The sequence below is a fragment of the Anomaloglossus baeobatrachus genome, chromosome 1 (genome assembly GCF_048569485.1).
Source record: "Anomaloglossus baeobatrachus isolate aAnoBae1 chromosome 1, aAnoBae1.hap1, whole genome shotgun sequence".
In the NCBI taxonomy this organism is placed as follows: Eukaryota; Metazoa; Chordata; class Amphibia; order Anura; family Aromobatidae; genus Anomaloglossus; species Anomaloglossus baeobatrachus.
In genome coordinates this window covers 849,466,671-849,493,899 of record NC_134353.1, presented here as the reverse complement: position 1 = coordinate 849,493,899, position 27,229 = coordinate 849,466,671, and the positions used below count along the sequence as shown (strand labels likewise).

At 48.4% G+C, this 27,229-nt stretch overlaps 1 protein-coding gene across 3 annotated transcripts in view; it reads right to left on the bottom strand.

The window, feature by feature from the left end:
* ARHGEF28 (Rho guanine nucleotide exchange factor 28) overlaps positions 1-27,229 on the bottom strand; it is a 345,613-nt gene that overhangs the window by 96,236 nt on the left and 222,148 nt on the right. For all 3 annotated transcript variants that reach the window (XM_075325325.1, XM_075325342.1, XM_075325333.1), the window contains 3 exons: positions 19,424-19,622; positions 19,170-19,281; positions 4,749-4,788 (listed from right to left, as the gene is read on the bottom strand). In XM_075325325.1, coding sequence (XP_075181440.1) covers positions 4,749-4,788; positions 19,170-19,281; positions 19,424-19,622 — 351 coding nt within the window. The remainder of the gene's footprint in view (positions 1-4,748; positions 4,789-19,169; positions 19,282-19,423; positions 19,623-27,229) is intronic.

The window sequence follows — 27,229 nt, the reverse complement described above, 5'->3', positions numbered from 1 at the left end:
TGTTTGTGTACATGGCCGAGGGCCTGATACACGGATCCAAAAGGGCACATTGCCACATTCATGGATCAGGAGCACGGTGAGCAGTGCTAGTCCTGGTGCACACCGCGTCCAGGTTACTGTTAGCTACAGTTATAGGCTCCAAGAACTCATGTAATAATATAAACATCACAATCATGGACGTGACATGAAGCAGACGGTGGTAGGGAGGTAACTGCAGGAAAAGCACACAGTACTAGGGCCTGGAGGGTCCATACACTGATACAGTGTCCACTTCTTGATGTATGTGCCAATCATAGTGCCAAATGCAATGTGAACTTTGCCTTAAAGAAGTGGTTCACCCATATCAATTACTGACCACATCGATATTATATTGAGAAACAATGTTTCTCTCAAATACCTTGTGTTGCCAATTCTGCCTGTGAGCGGCGCTATTGCAGACCGCTCTTCCCCATCGCATGACCCCCGGGCTCCATGACCTCGGGGATCCGATGATGTCACGTCAACTTCCTGATCACCTGACATCACCGCGGCCGGCCCCAGTCTCCCTGGGCTGTGGGCGGAGTTCCACCGCTCATCACAGCCCAGCGTCTCTCCTGCTTGTGCGCTCTGCAGTGAAGGAGGAGGGAGATGCTGGGCTGTGACGAGTGGTGAAACTCCACCCACAGCTCAGTCACTCTCGGAGACAGAAGCCCGTCTCAGTTGACGTGACGTCACCGAATCCTGGGGTCACGTAAAGGGGGTGAGCGGACCACAATAGTGCCGCTCACAGGCACTATTGGCAACATAAGGTATTTGAGAGAAACATTGTTTCTCAACATAATATCGATATGGCCAATAATGAAAAGGGGAACACTACCCATTTAAAAGAGAATCATATCACTTCATCCATGTTGCGTCAACTGTGGGCAGCACGAATCAGAGTCTGGCTCGATATATTTATTGCTGAAATCCTACAGTTTTTCAAAGAAAATATACTGACCTGGCCGGAGACGCTAAGGAAACACGTGACTAGTCTGGCTCATCCCAGTGCTGCCAGAACAGATTAGTAGGTCTCTTTTGTGGGAGAGACCTGTCAATCACCCTCAGTGGCTCCGGGATCTAGAACGTATATTTTCTTTAAAATGCTAAAAAATTTCAAGGGTGGATAAACCTGGCTGCAGTTTTGCTGCGAATCATGGTGTCTGCAGTTTGGGCAACATGAATGGTGAAAGATTTCGTTTACTATAGCCATAACCAGATATATCCATGTGCAGATATACAGATCCATACAAAAGGTCCATAAATATTAAAGGAAAGTCAGCTGAACGTGCCATCTCCTGGGTATGGCGGTGCCCCAACAGTCCCCTTATAGTAGATGATGCTACACAAAGAAGCAGTGTGTTTCAGGTGTGCATTAAAATACATCCACAGGTGTGTCTCTAATTAAAGGGAACCTTTCACCAGATTTGGGGCCTATAAGCTGTCGCCACCACCAGTGGGCTCCAATATACAGCATTCTAACATGCTGTATATAAGAGCGCAGGCCGCTGTGTAGAACATAAAAAACACTTTATAATACACACCTAGAAGGTCGCCCCGGTGCAGACTGGTCCGATGGGTGTCTTCGTTCTTCTTCTTAGAGCAGAACCTCAATACTACAATACTTTGATCTGCCCTGAGCAGGGAAGATCAAAGTGCACCTGCGCAGGACCTCAATGTCGGCTAGTGTAGATGACATAGACGCGTCACGTACCACGGCTTCAGAATAAGGAAGACCAAGATGGCCGAAAGGGGAGGTGCCGGTCCTGGGGAACGAAGACACCCATCTGACCCATCTGCACCGGAGCAACCTTCTAGGTGAGTAATATAAAGTGTTTTTTATGTTCTACACAGCGGCCTGCACTCTTATATACAGCATGTTAGATTGTTGTATATAAGAGCCCAGTGGTGCTGGCCGCAACTTATAGGGCAAAAAAAAGGGGTGACAGGTTCCCTTTATCTCAGATGTTACCAATAAACCTATCAGAAGCTTCCAAAGACATGACATCATCATCATACGGGCTGTCCCATATTTTTTAATGGCATAGTACTCTTAGTTATGGAAACTTTTGACTTTGCAGAAAGTAAACACAAATCTTTAAAACATTCTCTCTCTCTCAATATTTGTCTAATATAAATAATTTTGGCTCCTAATTGACCTAAAATGGGAAAGGTTTATTTGGATTTCATGTCCTATAGCGAGAAAAACATGAATGAACTATCTAAAAGATGCGTCTTTTTAGATCGTGTATGTGAACTTCTTGTTTCCACTGTACATTAGGGGTACTTCTCACATAGCGAGATCGCTGCTGAGTCACGTTTTTTGTGACGCACCAGTGACCTCATTAGCGATCTCGCTGTGTGTGACACTGAGCAGCGATCTGGCCCCTGCTGTGAAATCGCTGCTCGTTACACATAGCGTTTTTGGACGCTGCTCTCCCGCTGTGAAGCACACATCGCTGTGTTTGACAGCAAGAGAGCAACTATCTGAATGCGCAGGAAACAGGGAGCTGGCTTCTGACAGCCTGCGGTAAGCTGTAACAAAGGTAAATATCGGGTAACCAAGCAAAGGGCTTTGCTTGGTTACCCGATATTTACCTTGGTTACTAGCGTCCGCCGCTCTCAGGCTGCCAGTGCCGGCTCCCTACTCCCTGCACACGTAGCCGGAGTACACATCGGGTAAATAAGCAAAGCGGTTTGCTTATTAACCCGATGTGTACTCTGGATACGAGTGCAGGGAGCCAGCGGTAAGTGGTGTGCGCTGGTAACCAAGGTAAATATCGGGTAACCAAGCGAAGTGCTTTGCTTGGTTACTCGATATTTACCTTAGTTACCAAGTGCAGCGTTGCTTCCACGCGTCGCTGGTGGCTGGTCACTGGTCTCTGGTGAGATCTGCCTGACTGACAGCTCATCAGCGACCATGTAGCAACGCACCAGCGATCCTGACCAGGTCAGCTCGCTGTTGGGATCGCTGGAGCGTCGCTAAAGTGTGACGGTACCCTTACACCAGAAATCTTACTCCAGCCTTCTAATTAATCTATTTGTTATGCTTAATGACCAGCTATCCTAAGACTGGCACCGAGAAATGATAACTGTCCACATACCCCACGTTCTGCTATACAGCAGCTGCGGCAGAATGATGTGATGCGATGCTGTGCTGAGCAGACGTATAAAGTAAGGTAACACGCACAGTAAGTGACATATTACATCATCAGGCTTTGGAATAATCATCTGTATTGTTATCTACCACGTCTGCTATTTCTGGAATTTCCATTATGTAACAAATACCTTCTTATTGAAGTCACAGTTATTCATGGCTAATACAATGGAGAGGAAGATTTGTGGTCACACTTTTTTTGTTAGGTTGTATTTTTTTTAGATTTCTCTAAGATGGACACAAACATGTAAGTCCGGCAGCGTAAATATAGGAATCATTTTAGGAAAAAAGAATTGTAATTGTTTACTGAGACACTATATGCAGTACTCAATGCCAAGAATATTCAGCATTGGATCTGTGCTTTTTTGGTGTGATTTTGATTTTTTAGTCAATCTCTTTTCCACCTATTTATTTATCTTTTCTTGTGCCTTCTTTAAACTCTTCGCCTCTTTTTTTTTGGGATCATCAGCATAGGTGTGAAAAGCCAATTCCAAATGTTTTCATCTGAAATGGGAGAAATTGGGGCAGAAGCCAGAGCGGGATCAGGCTTAGAAATGTCCATTGAATTAATAAAAAAGTGGCGGCATTTCTTATGCCAAAAAAGCTACTCCAGCCCCCCTCACTATAGTAACATTTCTGGTGAGACATGCCACTGATAAGATGCACCAAACTCATTTACTGGCATGTGCCTCTTAAAGAGAATCTGTCAACAGCTTTTTGCCGCCTAACTTGAGAGCAACATAACTTGGGGGCAGAGATCCTGATTCCTATGATGTATCACTTACTGGGCTACTTAGTGTAGTTTTGATAAAATCACTGTTTAATCAGCAGATTATCATTACACGACTACTTGGCGTGCTGCAGGTAGTCCAGCACATTCATGAGCTCTGTATAACTGCTAGATCTGCAGCAGAGAAAACATTGATTTTATCAAAATGAAAGCAAATCACTCAGTAAGAGACATATCAGTGGAATCTCAGAGATGATTGCTTATTGTACCAGTTTCCTGTATATGGCTGATGTAACAACTATTGGTATTACCCCTACAGAGGGAACAAAATAATCTATGTACATCCAAATGTCAACACCACATTCAACCGAATTGTCGCAGATTTTTGGGATGCATTTTATGCTGAAAATGTGACAAATTACTGTACAATTCCCGTAAATAAAGTTATGAAATATGTGACAAAATCCACCCAGAATCAGGGGGAGCTGCAGATGCTGAAATAAACAGCGAGAACATTACTGTGTGGTGCAGACTGAGAAAACACTTTGGTCAAATTTGTATTTACACTGTGCTTATATGTGCATGACCTCATTGGTCAAATTTGCATCTACACTGTTGGTGTGTTTTTTATACTATAATAAAGTTTGTAATTTTGGGAATATCTGTATATTTTTGCCTAAGTATAATATTCCCGGGACACCCTGATCCATAATTCCTATAATGAGAGAACACTTTCACCATAGATTTTACCATTTTCAACATCCACCGTAAAATCAGCCTAAAATCATCTGAACGTACTAATTAAGCCTTAATAGGTAAGGTGCAGGGCGGACATTACTGTACCTTTTCTCTCTGGACTGGTCGGGGAGGCTGTATGCCCGTTCTACAAGATAAAGAGGAAGATCATTTAGATATCGTAACAGTGAAGTTGTGGGATTAGATTTCCTCCTCCACCATGAGATCTCCGACATCTTTTAGACCATGTCACAATGAATCACAATACAATAATAAATGTTAATATACTGTATAAATCAAAAGGAGATAAATGGATTAGGTAGCATATACCAAACCTCGCACCCATAGCTCCATTATGTGCAAGCAGCTCTCAAAGAGCATCATGCTCATCCAGGACACAGAGCTGAAGATCACCGACAGTACAGGCCAGGGGTAATACCCGGAAATGAATGGGTGAGAGCCATGCACTACGTGGTACGGACACTGCTCATATTGCAGTTTATGGGGCTGTTGAACATTTTGATTATCGGCATCAACCAACCAAAAGAAACACCAAAACCAGTTAGTGAGACGGATTGTACGAGCAGAGCTACACATTTAATAAAATTGGCAGCCAAGTCTCCAACTCTGGGATTCCTGTGCCGATCGGGTAAAATACAATAAATTGCTGCATCGGAAACAATGGATATACCGTATTTTTCAAATTATAAAACGCACTTTTCGTCCCAAAAATTTGGGAGGAAAATCAGGCGTGCATCTTAAAATCTGGATGTAGCCTACAACGGGGAGGTGGAAAGGGGTCACAAGAGGATGGGGGAATGCTGTGCGCTGTTGTGCGGGGGGCAGGGAGGTCTGTGCGGCAGGCAGCGGCTCTGTTGTGCGGTGGGCAGCAAAGTCTGTGCGGCAGGCAGTAAGGTATGAGCCGTTCTGAAGATGTCTGCAGTGAGGGCTTCAAATAATGGCGCCCAGAGTCAGCGCATGCGCAGATGGAGCTTTAAGCTCAAGCTCACATCTGCGCACGTGCCGACTCCGGCAGCCATTTCTTTGAAGCCCGCACTACCAACTCTTCAGAACGTCCCATGACTCATCACCCGCAGCGAGCACCAGCACACAGCAGCGCCCGCTGCCTAGGTACAGAGCAGCGCTGGCTGACCAAGGACAGTGCCGCAACCCCTAGTGAACATCTGGGCCCCCATCTGCACCACCACAGCATCGCCGCTGCCTCCTGTGACCCCCACTTCACGACAGCTGCTGCCCCCGGTAAGACACCACCAGATTATAAAATGAACCCCATATATATATATTTTTTTAATTTTTTTTTCTCTAAATTTGGAGTGCGTCTTATAATCTTGTGCATCTTATAAAACGAAAAATACGGTAAGTACCGAGTGATAAATACACCATCTGACAAACTATCAAAAGCTGCATTGAGCTTTGTAAAATATTTAGAGAACTAGTCACCAAGTCAAAAGTGGCCAATTTGTCATCTTATTTTATTTCCGTTTTGTTTTTTAAATCTGAAATACAATTTCAGTTCTGATTTTTATGGTGTTGACAACGGAGCATGGCTCACAAGAGTCCTTGCGGGTGCAGCTCACAGGTCTCCTTGGGGGCACGTCTCTAGGCTCCTCTGCATTACCCTATAAGCCATACCCCCCTTTGGAAAGACCATAAAAAGTAGCACCAGATAAAAAGGTTTACTTCTCTGGAACCGTATGGCAGATTTTAATAAAACAAACAAAACGAAAAAAAACTAAATATACTCAGGGGAGAAGAAGGAATAAAATAAGAGCAACAACTGATCGCTTTTGCCCTGGTGACAGGTTCTCTTTAAAGGGAATCTGTCAGCAGATTTTTGCTACCTCATCTGACAGCAGTATGATATAGGCAAAGAGACTGAATCCAATGATGTATCACTTAGATTACGGGCTGCAGCGATTCGGATACAGAACTGTTAGCTTTAGTTATGTAGCAGTCCAGAGAGCTGCCCCCAACCACACCCGGCTCTTTACAATGACAGTGAGGTGTCAATCACAGCAGGGGACTGCTGCGCGTGTGACTTTGTAGTCCAGCAATCATAAGGGTTCTGCTGCTTAAACACATATAGTGAATAAACCATAGATTAGACTGTCACAAGACAGGCATCCCTGAATTTTATGTGTTAACCCATGCGGCATGCTGGCTTCAGTTTACATAGCAAAAACCTGCGGACAAATTCCCTCTTAGTGTAGACCTGCCCTATAGAAGCACATGAAGGTTATGCCACCACCTGTTAGAGCACCACTAATAAACCAGCCACCATGACACCACTGCAGTACTTACTACCCGGGTGAAGGAGAGATACTGATTTAGACAATGAAAGTGACTGAAGAAGTGAACGGCCAGTGACGCTGAACACACCATCTACAAGCAGGGATACATTTTAATGCAGACATGTGTGAGCTCCTGCAATTAATAAAGCTTCCACAGCGAATAGGGCAAGAGATATTACTAACGTACAGCTACTAAAGGTGATACATCGGACAGTGGAATTCCAGACAATGCTGAAGCTACAGAATAAATTAAATTGGAATACACGGAGCTGGGGCGGATTACCGAAAATCAACTTTACAAGTGAAATTATAAAAGTGACTCAATCTTACCTGCTGTATTAAATTATGAACAAGTTCAATATTAAGCCAACCATGCAACCCAAACTAGACAACTCATTAATGCTATGTTATGTAACACCGCTTATGGCTAATTACCTGCTAATACTTGGAGTCCAAAGCAGCAAGAAGGCAACAAAAAACATTAGTTTTGTAGTTCATGTATGAAACATTTCTAATACACTTTATTTCATTAAAATGTTCTACATTTTGGAAAAATCTACTTCTGCCCCCTGAAAACAGGAGCCATGATACCAGCTTGACAAATAACAACATCTATACACAGCCATGACCGGAGGTGTTTGCACCTTTGAAATTATTCCAGAAAATGAATTACCGTATTTTTCGTTTTATAAGACGCACCGGATTATAAGACGCACCCGAAATTTAGAGATAAAAAAGGTAATAAGAAAAAAAAAATGGGGTCTGTCTTATACTCCGATGTTGTCTTACCGGAGGGGGGGGCAGTAGCGGTGGTGGAGCAGAGTCACAGAAAGCAGGGGCGGTGCTGGTGGAAGCTGCGGTGGTTGTGTGAAGCAGGTCGGTGCGGCGGGTGTCCCAAATGCTCTGCCAGCGATCTTGGCTTCAAAGAAATCGCGCCCGGAGCGGCGCGTGCGCAGATAGAGTTCTCAGCCGGTAGCTCCATCTGTGCATGTGCTGACCCCGGGCGCCATCATTTGAAGCCAGAGCATCTGGGACACCAGCCACACAGCCATTGCAGCCTACACAGCCACGCCCGCCACCTGCACGCAAAAAGAGGCAGCTAGCCGAGAGAAAGCCACCCGCACAGACAGCCACCCACACCAATTCCCTACCTCCTGGTAAGCTATATTCGGATTTAAAGACGAACCCCTCATTTTCCTCCCAAATTTTTGGGAGGAAAAGTGTGTCTTATAATCCGAAAAATACGGTATTTTTCTCAGACAATTATTGCAACTGCATGTTTTGTTATACATGTTTATTTCTTTTGTGTGCAGTTGAAAAAAAATACACAAATAAACAGAAGAAAAAAAAAGGCACATTGGACATAATTTCCCACAAAACCTCAAAAATGGCCTGGACTAAATGGGCGGCCACCTTTCCAAAATTGTGGGTAAACAACTTTATTACAAGAATGTGATGCTTGTTCAAACTCACCTGTGACAAGTAACAGGTGTGGGCAATATGAAAATCACAACTGAACCAGATAAATATGGGAGAAGTAGACTCAATCTTTGCAGAGTGTGTGTGTGTGTGTGTGTGTGTGTGTGTGTGTGTGTGTGTGTGTGTGTGTGTGTGTGTGTGTACACACCACATTCAGCAAGAGAACAGAAAGAGGAGGAGGGAACTGTGAGGACTTGAGAACCAAAATTGTTGAACAATATCAAGAATCTCAGGGTTACAAGTCCATCTCAAGAGATCTTGATGTTTCTTTGTCCATGGTACACAACCTAAATAGGATAGTCCAGATGGTGGATAACCATCCACAATCAAATTAAAAAAAAAATGCAAGCTGTTCTGTTGGCTAAAGGTACCGTCACACATAACAAGATCGCTGCTGAGTCACGGTTTCTGTGACGCAGTAGCGATCCCGTTAGCGATCTCGTTATGTGTGACATCTACCAGCGATCAGGCCCCTTACTGTGAGATCTCTAGACGTTGCTGAATGGTTGGGACCATTTTCTTCAAAGGCGATGTCCTGCTGGGCAGGACACATCGCTGTGTTTGACACTGTGTGACAGGGTCACAGTGACTGCTGAGATCGTTATACAGGTCGCTACTGCGACCTGTATCGTTCCTGCATCGTTGGTAAGGTCTGACTGTGTGACATCTCATCTGCGACCTCCCAGCGACTTACCAGCGATCCCTATCAGGTCGCATCGTTTTCGGGATCGCTGGTAAGTCGTTGTGTGTGACTGGGCCTTAAAGGTGGCTTTACACACTCCAACATCGCAAACGACATCGCTGTAACGTCACCGGTTTTGTGACATAATAGCGACCTCCCCAGCGACATTGCAGTGTGTGAAACACATCAGCGACCTGGCCCCCTGCTGTGAAGTTGCTGATCGCTACAAATCTTTCAGGACCATTCTTTGGTCCTTTGTTTCCCGCTGTGCAGCATGATCGCTAGAAAGTCTCAGTGTGTAAAGGGGACTTAAATGTGCAGGCAGCAGGAGCCGGCTTCTGCGGACACTGGTAACCACGGTAAACATCGGGTACCCAAGAATCCCTGTCCTTGGTTACCCGATATTTACCTTTGTTACCAGCCTCCGCCGCTCTCACTGTCAGTGCCGGCTCCCTGCTCCTTGCACGTGTAGCAGAGTACACATCGGGTAATTAACCCCATGTGTACTGTAGCTAGGAGAGCAGGGAGCCAGCGCTAAGCAGTGTGCGCGGCTCCCTGCTCTCTGCACGTGTAGCTACAGCACACATCGGGTAATTAACCCGATGCGTACTGTAGCTAGGAGAGCAGGGAGCCAGCGCTAAGCAGTGTGCGCTGCTCCCTGCTCTCTGCACGTGTAGCTACAGCACACATCGGGTAATTAACCCGATGTGTACTTTAGCTAGGAGAGCAGGGAGCCAGCGCTAAGCAGTGTGCGCTGCTCCCTGCTCTCTGCACGTGTAGCTGAGTGCGTTGGTAACCAAGGGAAATATCGGGTTGGTTGGCTTCAGTGCGTCGCTGCTGGCTGGGGGCTGGTCACTGGTTGCTGGTGACAGCTCACCAGCAACCCGTGTAGCGATGCTCCAGCGATCCCTGCCAGGTCAGGTTGCTGGTGGGATCACTGGAGCGTCTGACCTCTCACCAGCAACCTCCTAGCAACTTACCAGCGATCCCTATCAGGTTGTATCGTTGTTGGGATCGCTGGTAAGTTGTTTAGTGTGAAGGTACCTTTAGGGTGCTTTGGGGGCAGAACAAACTCTCCGTCCACATTTGAATGAATGAAACACTATGGCAGGAGACCCAGGAGGACCCCATTGCTGACAAAGAGACACAAAAAAGCTAGATTGCAGTTTGCCAAAATGTGCGTAAGCCAAAATCCTTCTGAGAAAGCATATGGTGGACAGATGAGACCAAGAGAGAATTACTGAATTTTCTGGAACAGATTCAAGGGTGCCAACACTTTGACATTTATTTTACTCCCTTCTATAACACTATTAATTCCATAATGCTTTACAGACATGATCATCACTGTTTCCATTGGGGCTCACAATCTAAATTCCCTATCAGTAGTGTCACAAACCACCGGGGGGGTCACTCAGAAATCCCCCGCGCTGGCTACCAGTACGTCACAATCGGGGGGTAACAAGTGGGGGTCACCCCTCCTTTATACCTCCCGACCGACAGACAGAGCACGTGACGCGCTCTCTAGCGCCCCTCTTATAGTCAGGCCAATTATGGAATTGCCCGACAATAAGCAAGGAGGCCGCTATACTACTTATGCCGATTATTGAAGGGTCCCCGGTGAGAGTAGGGTATATATTCCCCCGACCTCCGCGGGCGGAATATATAATATCTTCCCGAATCTCACTGGCCTCCCCACAATAATCCTTGGCACAATTCGCTGCCACCAACCGATTTACGGTAACTATCAGCCGAACACACAGACGTGGGATTCAAGATCGAGATAACAGAACAGCCCAAGATTAATTATATAATTTAATCAGCCTAAAGCACACTAGAAACTACAATATATACAATAGGGAATCTACAGAATATACATAGGTCAGAGTACAGTTACAATCAAAGCATGGGTTACAAACAGGCATACACAGTTCCAGCAGTTACCTTGTTGCGTCTGGCCACAGGGGGGCGCTGTACCCAGGTTTCTAGGATCCTTCCCACAGATGTTTCCTACACGTGCCCCCAGCGAAAAGAACGCTGGAAAATGGCCGAAGTAGGGTTATCAACCTGGGCAAATCCAGGTCCCCTCCTACCTTAGTGACCTCAGAGGGAGCACTGCTCCACCCCTGGCTTGAGTTATGGACAATCCACAACATGGAATATGGGCCATAACTTTGCCTGGGAGCGTCGTAGTCGGACGCCAATGCTCTCATTGTGACAGTTATGAATTTAGCTACAGAACGAGGGGACTCATGACCTGTCTGCCAGTTCCCCATTGGCTGATATCACGCCTGGGGCATTTCCCAATGTCCTGCTCCCATAAAAAGGGTGTGCCGGCATCGTCCGCATGCGGAGACACCATTTTTATGGTTGCCATATTTATCGGAAATATGGCTTGCGAGATATGACCCATTTTTTACTGGAGTCGTTCTGTCTAGCTAGTTCCATAGCCTTGCTAATGAGATACAACTCTTGTTACAGGGTGACGGCAGGGAGTCATCCTGTGTCCATTGTTCCCACACCACCTCATCTCCATATCACAGGAGATGGCCATGGGATTTGTTGCTAAACCAGTTGTGTGAAGGAAAGGGGGGGTGACACCAGGAGAGGGCTTCCTGACATACTTGAATATCATGATTTATCGTCATATCTCCGGATTTACCTCACACCTCCCCCCTTTTGAGGGCGCTAGGGGGCAGCACACTCCGGTGTTCCCCCGTGCGCCCGTCCGCGACCTCTCCTTGTCGGGACAGCCCGTCTGCGTTACCGTGGTCACGGCCCCTTTTGTGGCGAATGGTGAAGTTGTATTGCTGGAGCGCAAGGCTCCATCGCAACAATCGCCCATTCGTCCCAGAGACGGTGTGCAACCAGCTGAGGGGATTGTGGTCCGTCTCCACGATGAAGTGGCGCCCGTATAGATAGGGTTGCAGACGCTGCAGGGCCCACACTATGGCCAGGCACTCCTTCTCCATTGTGGAATAGGCCACTTCCCTCGGTAACAGCTTCCGGCTCAGGTACAAGACTGGGTGCTCTTGGCTCGCAGAGTCCACCTGGCTGAGCACCGCACCGAGGCCGAAGTCACTGGCGTCGGTCTGTACTACAAACGGCCGCGTGAAGTCGGCTGCCTGTAGCACGGGCGGGCTGGACAGGGCGTCCTTTAGGGCCCGGAAGGCTGTCTCGCAGTCCATTGTCCAATCGACTGCAGAGGGCAGCTTCTTCTTGGTGAGGTCCGTCAAGGGCTTTGCCAGGCTACTATAGCATGGAACAAACCTCCTATAGTACCCAGCGGTCCCCAAGAAGGACATCACCTGCTTCTTGGTCCTGGGGGTGGGCCAGGATGCGATGGCCTCCACTTTCTCAGGCTCGGGCTTCAGTGTTCTCCCGCCTACCCGGTGACCGAGGTACTGGACCTCGCTCATGGCCAGCTGACACTTTCCCGGCTTGATGGTCAAACCTGCCCGGTGGATCCGCCTGAGCACCTGTGCTAGATGCTCTAGGTGGTCCTCCCAGGTGGGACTGAAGACGGCAATGTCATCTAGGTACGCGGCCGCGTACCCTTCAAGTCCCTTGAGCAGGGTGTTGACCATCCGCTGGAAAGTGGCAGGGGCATTCCTCATCCCGAATGGCATCACCGTGGACTCGTATAGTCCAAATGGGGTAATAAAGGCAGAGCGTTCCCTGGCCTTGCGAGTCAGGGGGATCTGCCAATATCCCCGGCTCAGATCCATGATGGTCAGGTACTGAGCCCCGGCCAACTGATCGAGCAGGTCATCGATGCGTGGCATTGGGTACGCATCGGCGACCGTGACAGCATTGAGCCCCCTGTAGTCCACGCAGAACCGAGTGGTTCGGTCCTTCTTAGGGACGAGGACTACAGGCGAGGCCCAAGCGCTGTTGGATGCCTGGATCACCCCCAGCTTCAGCATCTCGTCAATCTCCTGGCGCATGTGTTGCTGCACCTCCAGGGAGACCCGATATGCTGAACGCCGGATCGGGGGATGATCCCCAGTGTCCACGTGATGGACAGCCAAGTCAGTCCTTCCGGGCTGGTTGGTAAACAACCCCCGGAAGGGGTGTAGGGTGGCCCACAGCTGGGACCGTTGGTCCTCCAAGAGCTGGTGGCCAACCTCCACATCCTCAATGGATCCGCCTGCCCTAACCTGGGCTAGCATATCCAAGAGGGTTTCCGCTTCTCCCTCCTCGGGCAGGTTGCACACGGGGAGCGCACATGCCTCCCGCTCATGATGTGCCTTCATCATGTTCACATGGAAGGGCTTCCGCCTTCCACGGGCAGGGTCCAGGGTGACCAGGTACGTTACAGGGTTGAGCTGCTGGTACACGAGGTATGGGCCTTCCCAGGCTGCCGGAAGCTTGTCCTGTGGTACGGGGACCAGTACCCACACCTTTTGACCCACTTGGTAGGTCCTCTCACAAGCGTTCTGGTCGTACCAACGCTTCTGATCGGCCTGGGCTTGAGCCATATTGTCGTGTACCAGTTGCGTCAAGGCCTGCATTTTGTCCCGGAAGCGCATGACACACTCGATAACCGACACTCCAGGGGTGGCCAAATCCCCTTCCCAAGCCTCTTTCACCAGAGCCAGGGGGCCCCGCACACGTCGCCCGTACAGGAGCTCAAACGGTGAGAATCCTGTTGAGGCCTGTGGAACCTCCCGGTAAGCAAATAACAGGTGTGGGAGATACCGCTCCCAGTCACGCCCATGGGAGTCGACCAACATCTTAAGCATCTGCTTTAAGGTGCCATTGAACCGCTCGCACAGGCCATTAGTCTGTGGATGGTACGGGCTGGCCACCAGATGTCGCACCTGGACTTGCTTACAGAGGGCCTCCATCAGCTGGGACATGAATTGGGTCCCCCGGTCAGTGAGCATTTCCTGGGGAAAACCCACTCGGGAGAAAATCTCCAGCAATGCGGTGGCCACCTTGTCAGCCCGAATGGACGACAAGGCCACTGCTTCTGGGTACCGGGTGGCATAGTCCACTACCGTCAGTATGAAGCGTTTCCCGGAGCTGCTGGGGATGGCCAGCGGGCCGACCAGATCCACAGCCACCCTCCTGAAAGGCTCATCGAGGATGGGCAGAGATACCAGTGGGGCTTTGGGGCGTGGCCCCGCCTTCCCCACTCTCTGACAGGTTTCACACGAACGGCAGTAGGCAGCCACATCGGCCCCCATTTTTGGCCAGTAGAAATGCTGGTTCAACCTGGCCTTGGTCTTAGCGATCCCTAGGTGTCCGGCCATCGGAATCTCATGTGCGATCCGCAACAACTCCGTCCGGAACGGATAGGGTACCACTAACTGTCGGTCCCTGGGCCACGCCTCCGGTGAACCCTGCTGGACCGTGGCCCGGTACAGCCGTCCTTGGTCCCAGACCACTCGCTCCGGGTCCGAGTCCGAGGGAGGCTGTGCCGCCTGCTCCTTAAGAGCTTTCAGGCTGTCGTCAGCTTCTAACGCTGCCTGAAACCCCTGACTAGATGTGGCCAGAATCGACGAGACTGTCACATCTTCAGTCAGTACCCCGGGACCTGTGTCCTGGCCTCCACCTGACTCGGCTGCCACTTGGTCAGAAGGGGATGAGCTATCGGACCTCCGGGAGGCCCCTTGGCTTCCAGCACTCCCACTGCGGGTGACAGCGGCCACAGCCGCTGCGACCGTGGGTCGTGCCTGCTCCTCCTCCGTTCCTGACCAAGTCGCCGGTTCAGGCAGACCTACCTGGCTTCCTGACACCCCGGTTGTGGGGGAACCATGCACCGAGATCTTACCTGGGAGCACTTCCGCTCCTGGACCGGCCCCAATCTCACCTGCCTGTTCCCCTCCTGCAGCAACAGAACCCCGCTGTGAAATCTCTGGGGACCCCACATTTGCTGTGGTAGCCCCCACCCCACACACTGGTCCTCCCCCTGCAGCACCCTGCTCTCTGCTTATCCCTGCAGAGGGCAACAGATCCCAGCTCACAGGCTGGTTACTTGTAGAGGCATTGTCACACCTTTCTCTGACCCCCTCCCCTGTCACAGCTGCAGCTGAGTGTGTGTCTATGGTGTCTATGCAAGCAGAAATATCAGAGTTCACTCCCTCCTCCCTTACATCATTCATAGATAACACATTAACATTGTCCGGAGGCATGTCAGTACTGGCTGAAGGTTCAGCCCTTGGTTGGGGCCCAAACTGGGAGGTTATCTGCCCCAAATCTGTCCCAAGTAGCACGTTTGCGGGGATCCGATCAGTTACCCCCACCTCCCTCACCCCTCGCCCTGCGCCCCAGTCCACATAAATGTCAGCAACAGGCAGCGCCGGGTCAATGCCTCCAATCCCGGAGACAGCGAGGGTTTTTCCAGGTATCAAGTCTTGGGGGGACACCATCTCAGGCCGCACCAGAGTCACCTCCGAGGCGCTGTCTCGCAGTCCTATGGTCACAGACCGGCCGACGGTGACAGGTTGGAAGCTGTCCAGGGACCTACCACCACCCCCACCCACACAATACACCTTGGGCGGCCCTTGGGACGGGGACGGAGCCGGGGCCTTGGGACGCTGAGGGCACATGGCCTTGAAGTGTCCATGTAGGTTGCACTGGTGGCACCGTCTTGGTTCTGCCACGGGCCTGGAGAGGGGAGTTGAGGGGGACACCCCCTGCAGTCTAGGGGCAGGTGGGGCAGTCGCAGAGTTCATCTTACCCCCTCTCCAGGTGCTGCTGGTGGCCGCTCTCCTGGCCTCAGGGGCCCGGTTGTTGGTGTAGTCATCGGCAAGGGCAGCTGTAGCCGTGGACCCCTTTGGCTTCTGGTCTCGGATGAACTGGCGGAGATCCTCAGGGCAGTTCCACAAGAGTTGCTCTGTGATGACCAAGTCTAGGATCTCCGGTCCGGTGGAAAGCTGCAGGCCTTGGGTCCAGTGGTCGGCAGCTCGGGCAAGTGCCCGCCTGTGGTCAGCCCAGGAGTCCTTTGGTCCCTTCTGTAGGCTCCGGAACTTCTTGCGGTAGGACTCCGGGGTGAGGTTGTACTGTTGGATCAGGGCCCGCTTGATGGTGTCGTAGCCCTGATCTGCCTCAGCAGGCAAGTCCCCAAGGATATCCAGGGCCTTACCCCTTAAACGGGGGGTCAGGTATTTGGCCCACTGGTCCTTGTTCAGATGGTGCTGCAAGCAAGTCCGTTCAAAAGCAGTCAAGAAAGAGTCCAAGTCTCCATCCTTCTCCAGCACTGGGAAGTCCTCAACACGGACCTTTGGAAGTTTGGTGTCTCGAAGGTCACATGTGGCTGATGAGGGCCGGAGCTGAGCTAGCTGCAGCTGGTAGTCACGGTCTGCCTGTCGCCCTCGCTCTTCACGCGCTGCCTGCCGCTCTCGCTCCGCAGCCTCACGCTCTGCGTGCCGCTCTGCCCTGCGCTCTGCCAGGAGTTCCTTGTAGCCCTTCTGGTCTCCAGCCTGGAGAAGGGCCATAGCCATTTGAAGAAGGCTATCCGAGCCTCCCAGGCTCGGTGGAATGGCACGTGGTGATCTGCGGCACGCTGCAGAGCTAGGCGATTCACTGTCCCTTTCAGAGCGGAGGGCTGGCATCTGGCTCGTTGAGGAACCTTGGGTGAGCTCCTCCTCATCTTGTCCAGCAGTGCCAGGTTGCGCAATGTCCTCGGCAGAACGGTTTTCTGGCGTCGAGCTCCTGGAGGACTCGTGGGCAACCTCCTCATTGCTGTCCACAGCACCGTCCTCCCTCTCTTCGGCTCCTGCCTTAGCATTGGCCAGTTGCATAGCTCTGCTCCTGGTGCCATCAGCCATTCTTGCAGACTTTTGGTCACTGACACAGAACTGACACCTGATGCCTCCACACACCTTACAGTATCTGCACTCTGACACTCTAGTGTTGAGCTAGTCTGAAGACCCCAGCAGCCACAGCTGCTGCAGGCAGTCTTTAGTGTCTGGGAGTATGGGTCTCACACTCACACACACTATTATCTCGATCCCACCGCTATGCCACCAATATGTCACAAACCACCGGGGGGTCACTCAGAAATCCCCCGCGCTGGCTACCAGTACGTCACAATCGGGGGGTAACAAGTGGGGGTCACCCCTCCTTTATACCTCCCGACCGACAGACAGAGCACGTGACGCGCTCTCTAGCGCCCCTCTTATAGTCAGGCCAATTATGGAATTGCCCGACAATAAGCAAGGAGGCCGCTATACTACTTATGCCGATTATTGAAGGGTCCCCGGTGAGAGTAGGGTATATATTCCCCCGACCTCCGCGGGCGGAATATATAATATCTTCCCGAATCTCACTGGCCTCCCCACAATAATCCTTGGCACAATTCGCTGCCACCAACCGATTTACGGTAACTATCAGCCGAACACACAGACGTGGGATTCAAGATCGAGATAACAGAAGAGCCCAAGATTAATTATATAATTTAATCAGCCTAAAGCACACTAGAGACTACAATATATACAATAGGGAATCTACAGAATATACATAGGTCAGAGTACAGTTACAATCAAAGCATGGGTTACAAACAGGCATACACAGTTCCAGCAGTTACCTTGTTGCGTCTGGCCACAGGGGGGCGCTGTACCCAGGTTTCTAGGATCCTTCCCACAGATGTTTCCTACACGTGCCCCCAGCGAAAAGAACGCTGGAAAATGGCCGAAGTAGGGTTATCAACCTGGGCAAATCCAGGTCCCCTCCTACCTTAGTGACCTCAGAGGGAGCACTGCTCCACCCCTGGCTTGAGTTATGGACAATCCACAACATGGAATATGGGCCATAACTTTGCCTGGGAGCGTCGTAGGCGGACGCCAATGCTCTCATTGTGACAGTTATGAATTTAGCTACAGAACGAGGGGACTCATGACCTGTCTGCCAGTTCCCCATTGGCTGATATCACGCCTGGGGCATTTCCCAATGTCCTGCTCCCATAAAAAGGGTGTGCCGGCATCGTCCGCATGCGGAGACACCATTTTTATGGTTGCCATATTTATCGGAAATATGGCTTGCGAGATATGACCCATTTTTTACTGGAGTCGTTCTGTCTAGCTAGTTCCATAGCCTTGCTAATGAGATACAACTCTTGTTACAGGGTGACGGCAGGGAGTCATCCTGTGTCCATTGTTCCCACACCACCTCATCTCCATATCACAGGAGATGGCCATGGGATTTGTTGCTAAACCAGTTGTGTGAAGGAAAGGGGGGGTGACACCAGGAGAGGGCTTCCTGACATACTTGAATATCATGATTTATCGTCATATCTCCGGATTTACCTCACAAGTAGGTCTTTGAAATGTGGGAGGAAACCGGAGAACCCGGAGGGAACCCACACAAACACGGAAAAAACATACAAACACCTTGCAGATGTTGTCCTTGGTAGGATTTAAACCCAGGACACCAGCACTGCAAGACTACAGTGCTAACCACTGAGTTGCCCTAACTGTATATGCCAAGAATAAGTAAGGAATGAATTATCTACAGTATATAAGAGGTTATAGCTAAGATAGAAAATTTATTGATCACTTGTGGGTCTAACTACTGGAATTTCCCATGATCAAGAATGAACCACAGTATAGGATAAGTGAGTGTATGAATGAATAGCAAAGCACTTCCTCGTGCCACTAATAAGGGTATTTAACATTGAGTTTTTGAAGCAAAAACTATCCAAATTCTCTTAAAAAGAAGGTCAAAACTCCTCAGAAACTTGAAGATTCTGACCAGTTTCTGCTCCGAAACCTCTGAAAACAGACTGAGTGTGCACATGGCCTAAAACGGATTTGAAAATGTAATTCCTTGTTATACAGCACCTTATTTCTTTTATTGAATTTATGACTCCTTTGTGCCTTTGTTTGTAGCTTTTTTTGCCAGTTTTGCTTTGAGCTACATCTAGCAGACACGTCTGTCCTCCAACATGTAATATTCTCACTTATGCATTAGGTGACTCTTTTCTTGTATGGTTATACGTGGTTGGTGAACATTCAACGTGGTTAATTGTTTTTTAACATAGGAAGATTATCATGATTCTCTAATATAAACCTAAAGGTTTTTTTTCTTAGCCTAGATGACAATAACACTCACCGTCACCAGGTTCTCCAATGGAGAGGTCACGTGTCAAACGCGGCTTTCCAAGAAAATTTTTGGGAGAGGAATAAGAGTAAGAGCGGAATCTAAGACCGGAGGACAAGGGATCCTGGAAAAGAAATATTTTGCCTTAGCAGTAATATGATTATATACATTGTAGGGAGGCAGTAAAATGTTAAATTTATTTTTTTGAACACACACAAACAAAAAAAAAACTGGGCGTGAAGTCAGTGAATGGTGAACTTCTTTACCTTACTTTGAAGAAGGGGTAAAGTCCCCGCTTGTCTGTTCTGAAAATGCCGCTCAGTGATTGCCTCAGACGAGTCCAGTTCATCAGCGCTGTTCCCAAGAAAACCAGATGAATCCTCCGGAGCCGGAGACTCGGGACTCTGATATCTGCTGTACGTTCCCTCCCCTTCACTGTCAGCATCAAGGCCATCTAAGCTGGAACTGGAGGAAGGAGACGCTTCTGGTCAATAAAATTATGGGCACACAGCTAAAAGTTTTAACATAGAATTATTACCATAGATGCAATATTATACGAAGGATAATATCTATGGCCGGCATCACAGAGTCTAAATGGCTGGAAATTAACTTTTTCTTATGACATTAGTTGCATATTCTCATTCTCCAGTATATATTTGTCACGGGGTATGAAATAACAGAACAGGACTCCTAGGCTGGCCCTCAGACTTGACACCCTGTGCTGTTCCTCATTTCAAAGGTAGGTTTGATGGTAGCCAGATCGGAGCCCCCAGCGTGGCCCTGACTCCTTTCCGAGCCCTGATTTTACTCCTCCCTCTCCTCCACCCTTGGGGCTGGCCGGAATCACAGTAACAAAACCCCACAGAAACGACACGGACAAGGGAAAATGAAAACTCAAACAGAAAGAAGACTCTATACATGTACAGGAGAATACAGAAAAAGGAAGGAAGTAAAATGCACAAAGGAACTTCCCCACCACTCAAAATGACAACTACACCACGAACTGGATCACCACAAAGACCGGAATTATTGGCGCAAAGCTGAAGCTATAGTGGGCGCTGAGTAGCAAGTCCAGAATCTTGTATAGGGAAGAGATGGTAGTTAGCAACCTGAGCTCCTAGTAGAGTCAGCAGGAATTCACTCCTGCAGGATTGAGGAACTGAGCACATGAAACAGCCGATGCTCAGCTCTGGCTGAACAAGTAGGAGACATCACGTTGCCTGTCAGGCTCTGCAGTGTGACCAGAGCCTGATACTGTCGTGACACTTAACAAGTCTGGACCTGAACACTGTATGACAATATTTTTATAAAGTGATCACATTTCCCACTTGTGAGAGCATATGTCCAGCTCCTGAGTGACAGCGCTCTCCGTCTGAAGAGCAAAGCCCACTCAAGATCTGTATGCCTTTGGCCACCGTGCTGCAGCTCAGATTCAGGTTGTTGACAAACTTCTTATAGCCACGGCCATCTTTATGTGGAGCAACAATTATTTTTTTCCCTATTCTCAGAGAATTATTTGCCATGAGGTGCCATGTTGAATGTGCAGTGACCAGTGACCAGTGAGAGTGAGAGTGAGAGTGTGTGTGTGTGTGTGTGTGTGTGTGTGTGTGTGTGTGTGTGTGTGTGTGTGTGTGTGTGTGTATGAGAGTGATAACACCAAATTTAACACACCTGCTCCCCATTCACATCTGAGATCTTGTCACACTAATGAGTCACATGACATCAGGGGGTGGAAAAGGCTAATTGGGCAAAATTTAGCCATTTTCACTTAGAGGTGTGCTCACTTTTGATGAAGTGGTTTACACATTAATCTATTAATGGCTGTGTGAGTTATTTAGAGGACACCGAATGTACACTGTTCTTTATACAAGCTGTACACTGACTACTGTACATTGTATCAAAGTGTCATATCTTTAAGGCTATGTGCGCACTAGAAAAGTGATTTTTCTCAAGAAAATTTCTTGAGAAACTTCTGGGAGTTGAAGATTACCGCACCTGCGTTAAAAAAACGCACCAAATCCACGGGAAAAACGCATGCGTTTTTGCCGCGGTTTTTCCGCAGGTTGGTCCCTGCGTTTTTTTTATGCTGTGACTACTGCAATAAATAATATAGATAATAGATAGATAATCAATAGACAGATAATGGATAGAGGGAAAGATGGATAGATGAATAGATAGATAGATAATGAATAGATAGATAGATAGATAGATAGATGAGAAAGACCTATATAATGTCCCACCCCCTGCATATTCTAACCTGGCACCCTTTAGTGACTTTCATGTGGCACTAAAAGGTGCCTAGCCTTGAATTTAGCCATAAAATAAATAAATAATTAAAAAAAAAAAACATGTGAGGTCCCCCCATCTTTTGTAGCCAGCTAGGGTAAAGCAGACGGCTACAGCCTGCAGACCACCGCTGGCAGCTTCACCTTGGCTGGTAATCCAAAACAGAGGGCACCCCACGCTGTTATTTTACATTAAATAAATAATTTAAAACAAAAAACATGGGGTCCCCCCCAAATTGGGTCACCAGCCAAGGTAAAGCGGACAGCTGTGGTCTGATATTCTCAGACTAGGGAGGGTCCACTGTTATTGGACACTCCCCAGTCTAAAAATAGCAGGCCACAGCCGCCCCAGAAGTGGCGCATCCATTAGACGTGCCAATCCTGGCGCTTCGCCCCAACTCATGCCGTTGCCCTGGTGCGTTGGCAAACGAGGTAATATATGGGGTTGATTCCAGATGTGTAATGTCACCTGGCATCAAGCCCTGGGGTTATTGATGTCACGCGTCTATCAGATACCCGACATCACCAACCTAGTCAGGAAGAAATAAAAAATAGACAACAAAAAAAGTTTTATTTGAAAAAGCACTCCCCACATTGTTCTTTTCAATAAATTGGTGAAAGAAGCTATCAATTCCACGTCCGACGTAATCCAATAAGGGGGGGTCCCACGGCGTTCCATACCATAGTCACTGTCCCATTCAATGAAGAACAGAATGTTCCCCATTGGCTAGGAGAGCAATGCAGTGACCTGAGCTAACATTATTAGCCCAGGTCACTGCAGGGGATGCCGAGCGCTGCTGTCAGGAGGATAGATGAGATCATTACCTGCTGTGATAATCTCCTGTAGTCCTGCCATCAGCGCTGTCACTGCCTTCTATGCCTGCCCCGTTGTCAGCAGTATCGCGAGAGCCCGTGACGTCACCGCTAGTGACAGTCTCGGGCCGCTCACGAGACGGGCATAGACAGCAGTGACAGCGCTGACGTCAGGAGATCGTCACAGCAGGTAATGATCTCATCTCACCTCCTGACAGCAGCGCTCGGCATCCCCGCGGCTGCACGCATTGCTGTGTGTCAGTGTCTGCCTGCGCTGCAGGGTGACAAGCTGCTGACACTGTGGGCAGACACTGACACTCTGCGGGCAGACACTGACACTGCTGTGCGTGCAGCGGCGGGGCTGCAGCGGGACACAGACTGCACGGGCACCTGGAGGTCACACGGAAGTGCTTCTGTGCGGCGTCCAGGGAGTGTGACGTCTGTGTTTACTCTACTGCGCCTCCTCTTCCTGACATAATGACATCCCTCCCTGCAAAACCTCAGGCAGCGATGAACATTACCGCAGGTAACTCGCGGCTATACCGGGGGTATACCGCACATCATTTGCTACCTGCGGTATACCCCCAGAATTTCGCGATTACATTACAGTGAATGGAGTGAAATTCCGCTGGTATTCCGCAGGTACCTGCGGAAAATAATGGACATGCTCATTTTCTCAAGAAATTTTCTTGAGAAAAATCCGCAGCGTGCGCACAGCTACTTTTTGTTCCCATAGGTTTTGCTGGGAAATGTCTGCAGAAAGATTTCAAACCTTTCTCAAGAAATTTCCGAGGCAAATCCGCGGGTAAATCCGCGGGTAAAACGGCCTAGTGCGCACATAGCCTAAGATGTAGGAGAGCTTTAACACACAACATGTCTTGTGATCAGTGTTTGCAGATCAGAATCAGTCAGTGTAGTTGATACAACTTCAGAAAACCCAGATGTAAATCGGAAGGCTCCTGATTTCCATTTTGCATTCATGATCTTCCAGGGGTCTTCTTATTGCTTTGGGAACATAGACCTTTCTTCAGTCAAAAAATACATAATAATAATAATAATAATAATGCAAAAAAAAAGACTCAATACAGGGTCAATATGGATGACACAGGTGGAAAATATATTTTTCATGTTTTCATGAATGGTAAAAGTCACATGCACGTGTAAATGTAGTCTACAGTAAGTTTTCTATGCACTAAAATCCCACTAGTTCATATGCATGAGTCCGGTGTGTGGTCCTACACGGTGATTGACAGCGGTCTTTGCATGCAGGGAAGACTGTCAATCACTGAATAGAACCGCCCACTAGACTTCTATGCAAACAAACACCAGGGATTTCAGTGAAAAAAGTATATTTTTGTATTACTGAAACTTTTGCCACAAACATGTACATCAATCTGATCAGCTCCTCCTCTTTCTATATCATCCAGCCTGCACATCAGATGCCATTTCCGACATATGTTCACTTTCAGGGCTCATTCAGACATCCGATTTTCTGACATTCGAGATAAACGGACTAATTTTTCAGACAAGACTTTGATCAGTTTGTTCATAGTGTGGTTTGAGTGTCAGTTTTCTCATACGTGGAGAAGAAAAAAAAAGCTTCTCCACCGCCTCCATTCTGTCAGTCTGTAGAAATTTGACTGCACTCTTATGTCATCCGAGTGCTCTCCAATTCTTCCAAAGACCCAAGACTTGTATTGCCAATTATGAACCAACACTCAGATCAAAACCAGACAAGTTTCTGCACGGTCTGTGAAAAATTACAGGCATGTGAATGGTCCCATAGACTAATCTATCATGTAGTGACTACCGCTATAGCCGACATAGGAAAGAGTGAGGAGTGGATATTTATAATAGAAGGCAGTGGCTGCAGCTGAGGTTACAACTACTTGTTAGATCACTGCAGGATAGAAATGAACCTTAACCCCCTTCATTACTGGATGGAATTAAATACACTCCATCTCAAGGTAAAATGACGAGCAGTCACTAAAGCGGATCTGTGATTCACAATGTGCTAGACCTTCTGATCTTAGATGACATTGAGATCAGATCAGGCCATGGCGAACTCGTGACACTATTATAGGAATGAGTGCTATCAGCAAAAACTACAAACAGCAGTTGTTTGCAAATACCAGACATCTGAATGAGCCCTAAGACTTATTGACCATCCTACAGATGACATCTGTCTGTCATCTCTAGACAGTGAGAATAAAATACTATACAATGATGAGACCTAAAGGGTAGTTCCCATCTTGTAAAGCAGAGGTCTACAACCTTTCTGACCTTGAGAGCCACATTCAGATCAGAGAGAGTCATGAGCCACGTTCAGCTCCCGTCATAGTAGCGACACTTAGAACCCCCATTACGAGTGTAATGACGGACAAATCTTTGCCACATAAGTCACACTGAAGCAGTATACCAAGACCCAGGGGTTCCTACATTACTCCCATTGAGATCTGCTCTTCTGTGTGGGGCTACACACAAAAGTCACCATCTGGAGACCTGCTCTTCATAGCTGCTTTCTAAATCCGGTGCCAATACACCAAGCTGAAATAAAGCCATGTGCCACCTGTGGCCCCCAAGCTACAAGTTGGATACCCCTATTGTAAAGTTATAGTATATCTCTATAACTAGGCTATGCCATCACCGGATGACCGTCTAGGTCACAGGGGTCTCAAACACGCGGCCCCTCAGGCTGCTTCGTGAAGACCCCAGGCCCGTGCCCCTGTTTGCTATCGCGGCAGGTGCAGGGGCCGCAGCCACTGTCTGCGCTTTATGTCAGATGAATGTTTTGCCGGCGCTGTGCTCTTGCGCCGGCAATACAATCATCTCACATAAATCGCAACAGTGGCTGCGGCCCCTACACCTGCCGCGATAGTGAACAGGGGCACGGGCCTGGGGGCCGCACGAAGCAGAGATGAGGCAGCCAAGGGAACGTGGGACAGGTGAGAAGAATGGTGTTTTTTGGGGGGTTTTATGTGTGTGTATGTGAAGGACGGCACATTAACCACTTAGCGACCTATGACGTACTGGGTACGTCATGGCTCCCTGGTACTTAAGGACCCATGACGTACCCAGTACGTCATGGCGAAATCGCGGCCCCGCTGGCTGCGATCGCTTTGCAAATACCTTAGATTCGGGAAGGAGGGGACCTCTGCCTGACCTCAGGAGGGGTGGTGTCTCCTCCCTGAACCTACGGAGGCTGTGATTGGCTGACTAACGCCGCTCAGCCAATCACAGCAACTGTAATGTTTCAACCATTGAAAATGGCTGAAACATTGGAATCCAACCATGATCAGTGCAGCTATAGCACTGATCATTGCCTGGAGCTGGGTGACCTCAGCTTCACCCGCCCCCAGCTCTGATTGGAGAGACCGGCCTTGTGACCAATCTCTCCAATAACTGTGGATCTGGGGCCGGAGACCGTGCCCCTCAGCTTCACTCCGGCGTCTGTGGAAGGTGAGGGGAGTGATCGGTATAGCCACTGCCCCCTTTCAGCTGCCGCCGCTGCCCCCCCCCCATTACTAGAGGGTGGGGACAAAGTGCGCACATTACTATGGGATGGGAATAAGGCTGGGGACATTACTATAGAATTGGGACATTACTATAGGATGGGGACATTACAAGGATGGGCACAATACTATTGGATGGGGACATTATTACTATAGACTGGGGACAAGGCTGGGGACATTACTATAGGATGGGGACAAGGTGAGCACATTACTATAGGATGGGGACTAGGATGGGCACAGTACTACAGTATAGGGACATTACTACAAGGGGACAAGGATGAAAAAAATTACTATAGAATAGGGATAAGGCTGGGGACATTACTAAAGGATGGGGACATTACTATAGGATGGGACAGTACTATAGGATGGGGGCATTGCTACAAGGGGACAAGGATGGGGAACATTACTATAAGATGGGGGACAAGGATGGACACATTACTATAGATTGGGGACATTACTATAGGATGGGGACAAGGATGAACACATTAGTACAGGATGGGCACATTACGATAAGATTGGACAAGGCTGGGGACATTACTATAGGATGGGGACAAGGATGAGGCACATTACTACAAGATGGGGACAAGGATGGGTAACATTACTTTAGGATGGGGACAAGGATGAGCACATTACTGTGGGATGGGGACTAGGATGGGGCACAATACTGCAAGGGGACAAAGATGGACACGTTACAACAAGATGGGAAACATTATTAAAAGATGTTAATTCAAAATTTCTATATAGTGCTAACTGTAAAACTATTAGTTACAAGAAAGGAATAAAATGTAAAAAAAAAAAAAAAAATTGAAACAAAGGATGTGCACGTTTGCTATAATAAACAAGTGAAAATGTTCAAAATCGGTGATCCAAAGGTGTGTAAAAAAAATAATTATATTATATATGGTACCAATAAAAATGTCACTTTGTCCTGTGAAGAATGCGGCCCCCCAAATTATTTTTTTCCCTCTGTGCGACCCATACACCCAGCCGAGTTTGAAACCCCTGGTCTAGGACCTGCCCTCTGGCACTCCTCCAATTCCAAGAATTAGGCTGCACAGTGCTGGTTTATCCATGATGTAACCCTGATTTTCCAATACAGGGACACAGCAGCTACCGAACAAGGGAAATGTAGCAGGGTCCAATTCACTTAAATGAAGCGGGATGCCGTGCACAGCACAATTCAGTGGTGGGGCGCTACCAGTACAGGAAAAACAGTGACATGGGCACTGCTGCAGCCACTTCATTCTAAAAACTATTAAGAGAAGAGCGGACATGCCTCGTCTGTAGCTTTTACATTGCGCAGCATAGACTAATGACAGATGTAACTGTTGAAGAAAAGCCATTTACTTCTCATTACTATATCCCAGTGTCACTTCTGTCACCAAGATGGTATAAGTCGTTGACAGGTGTGTGTCACAATATGAATAACCTGCAAGCAAGCATGTCTAATTATCCGCACCCT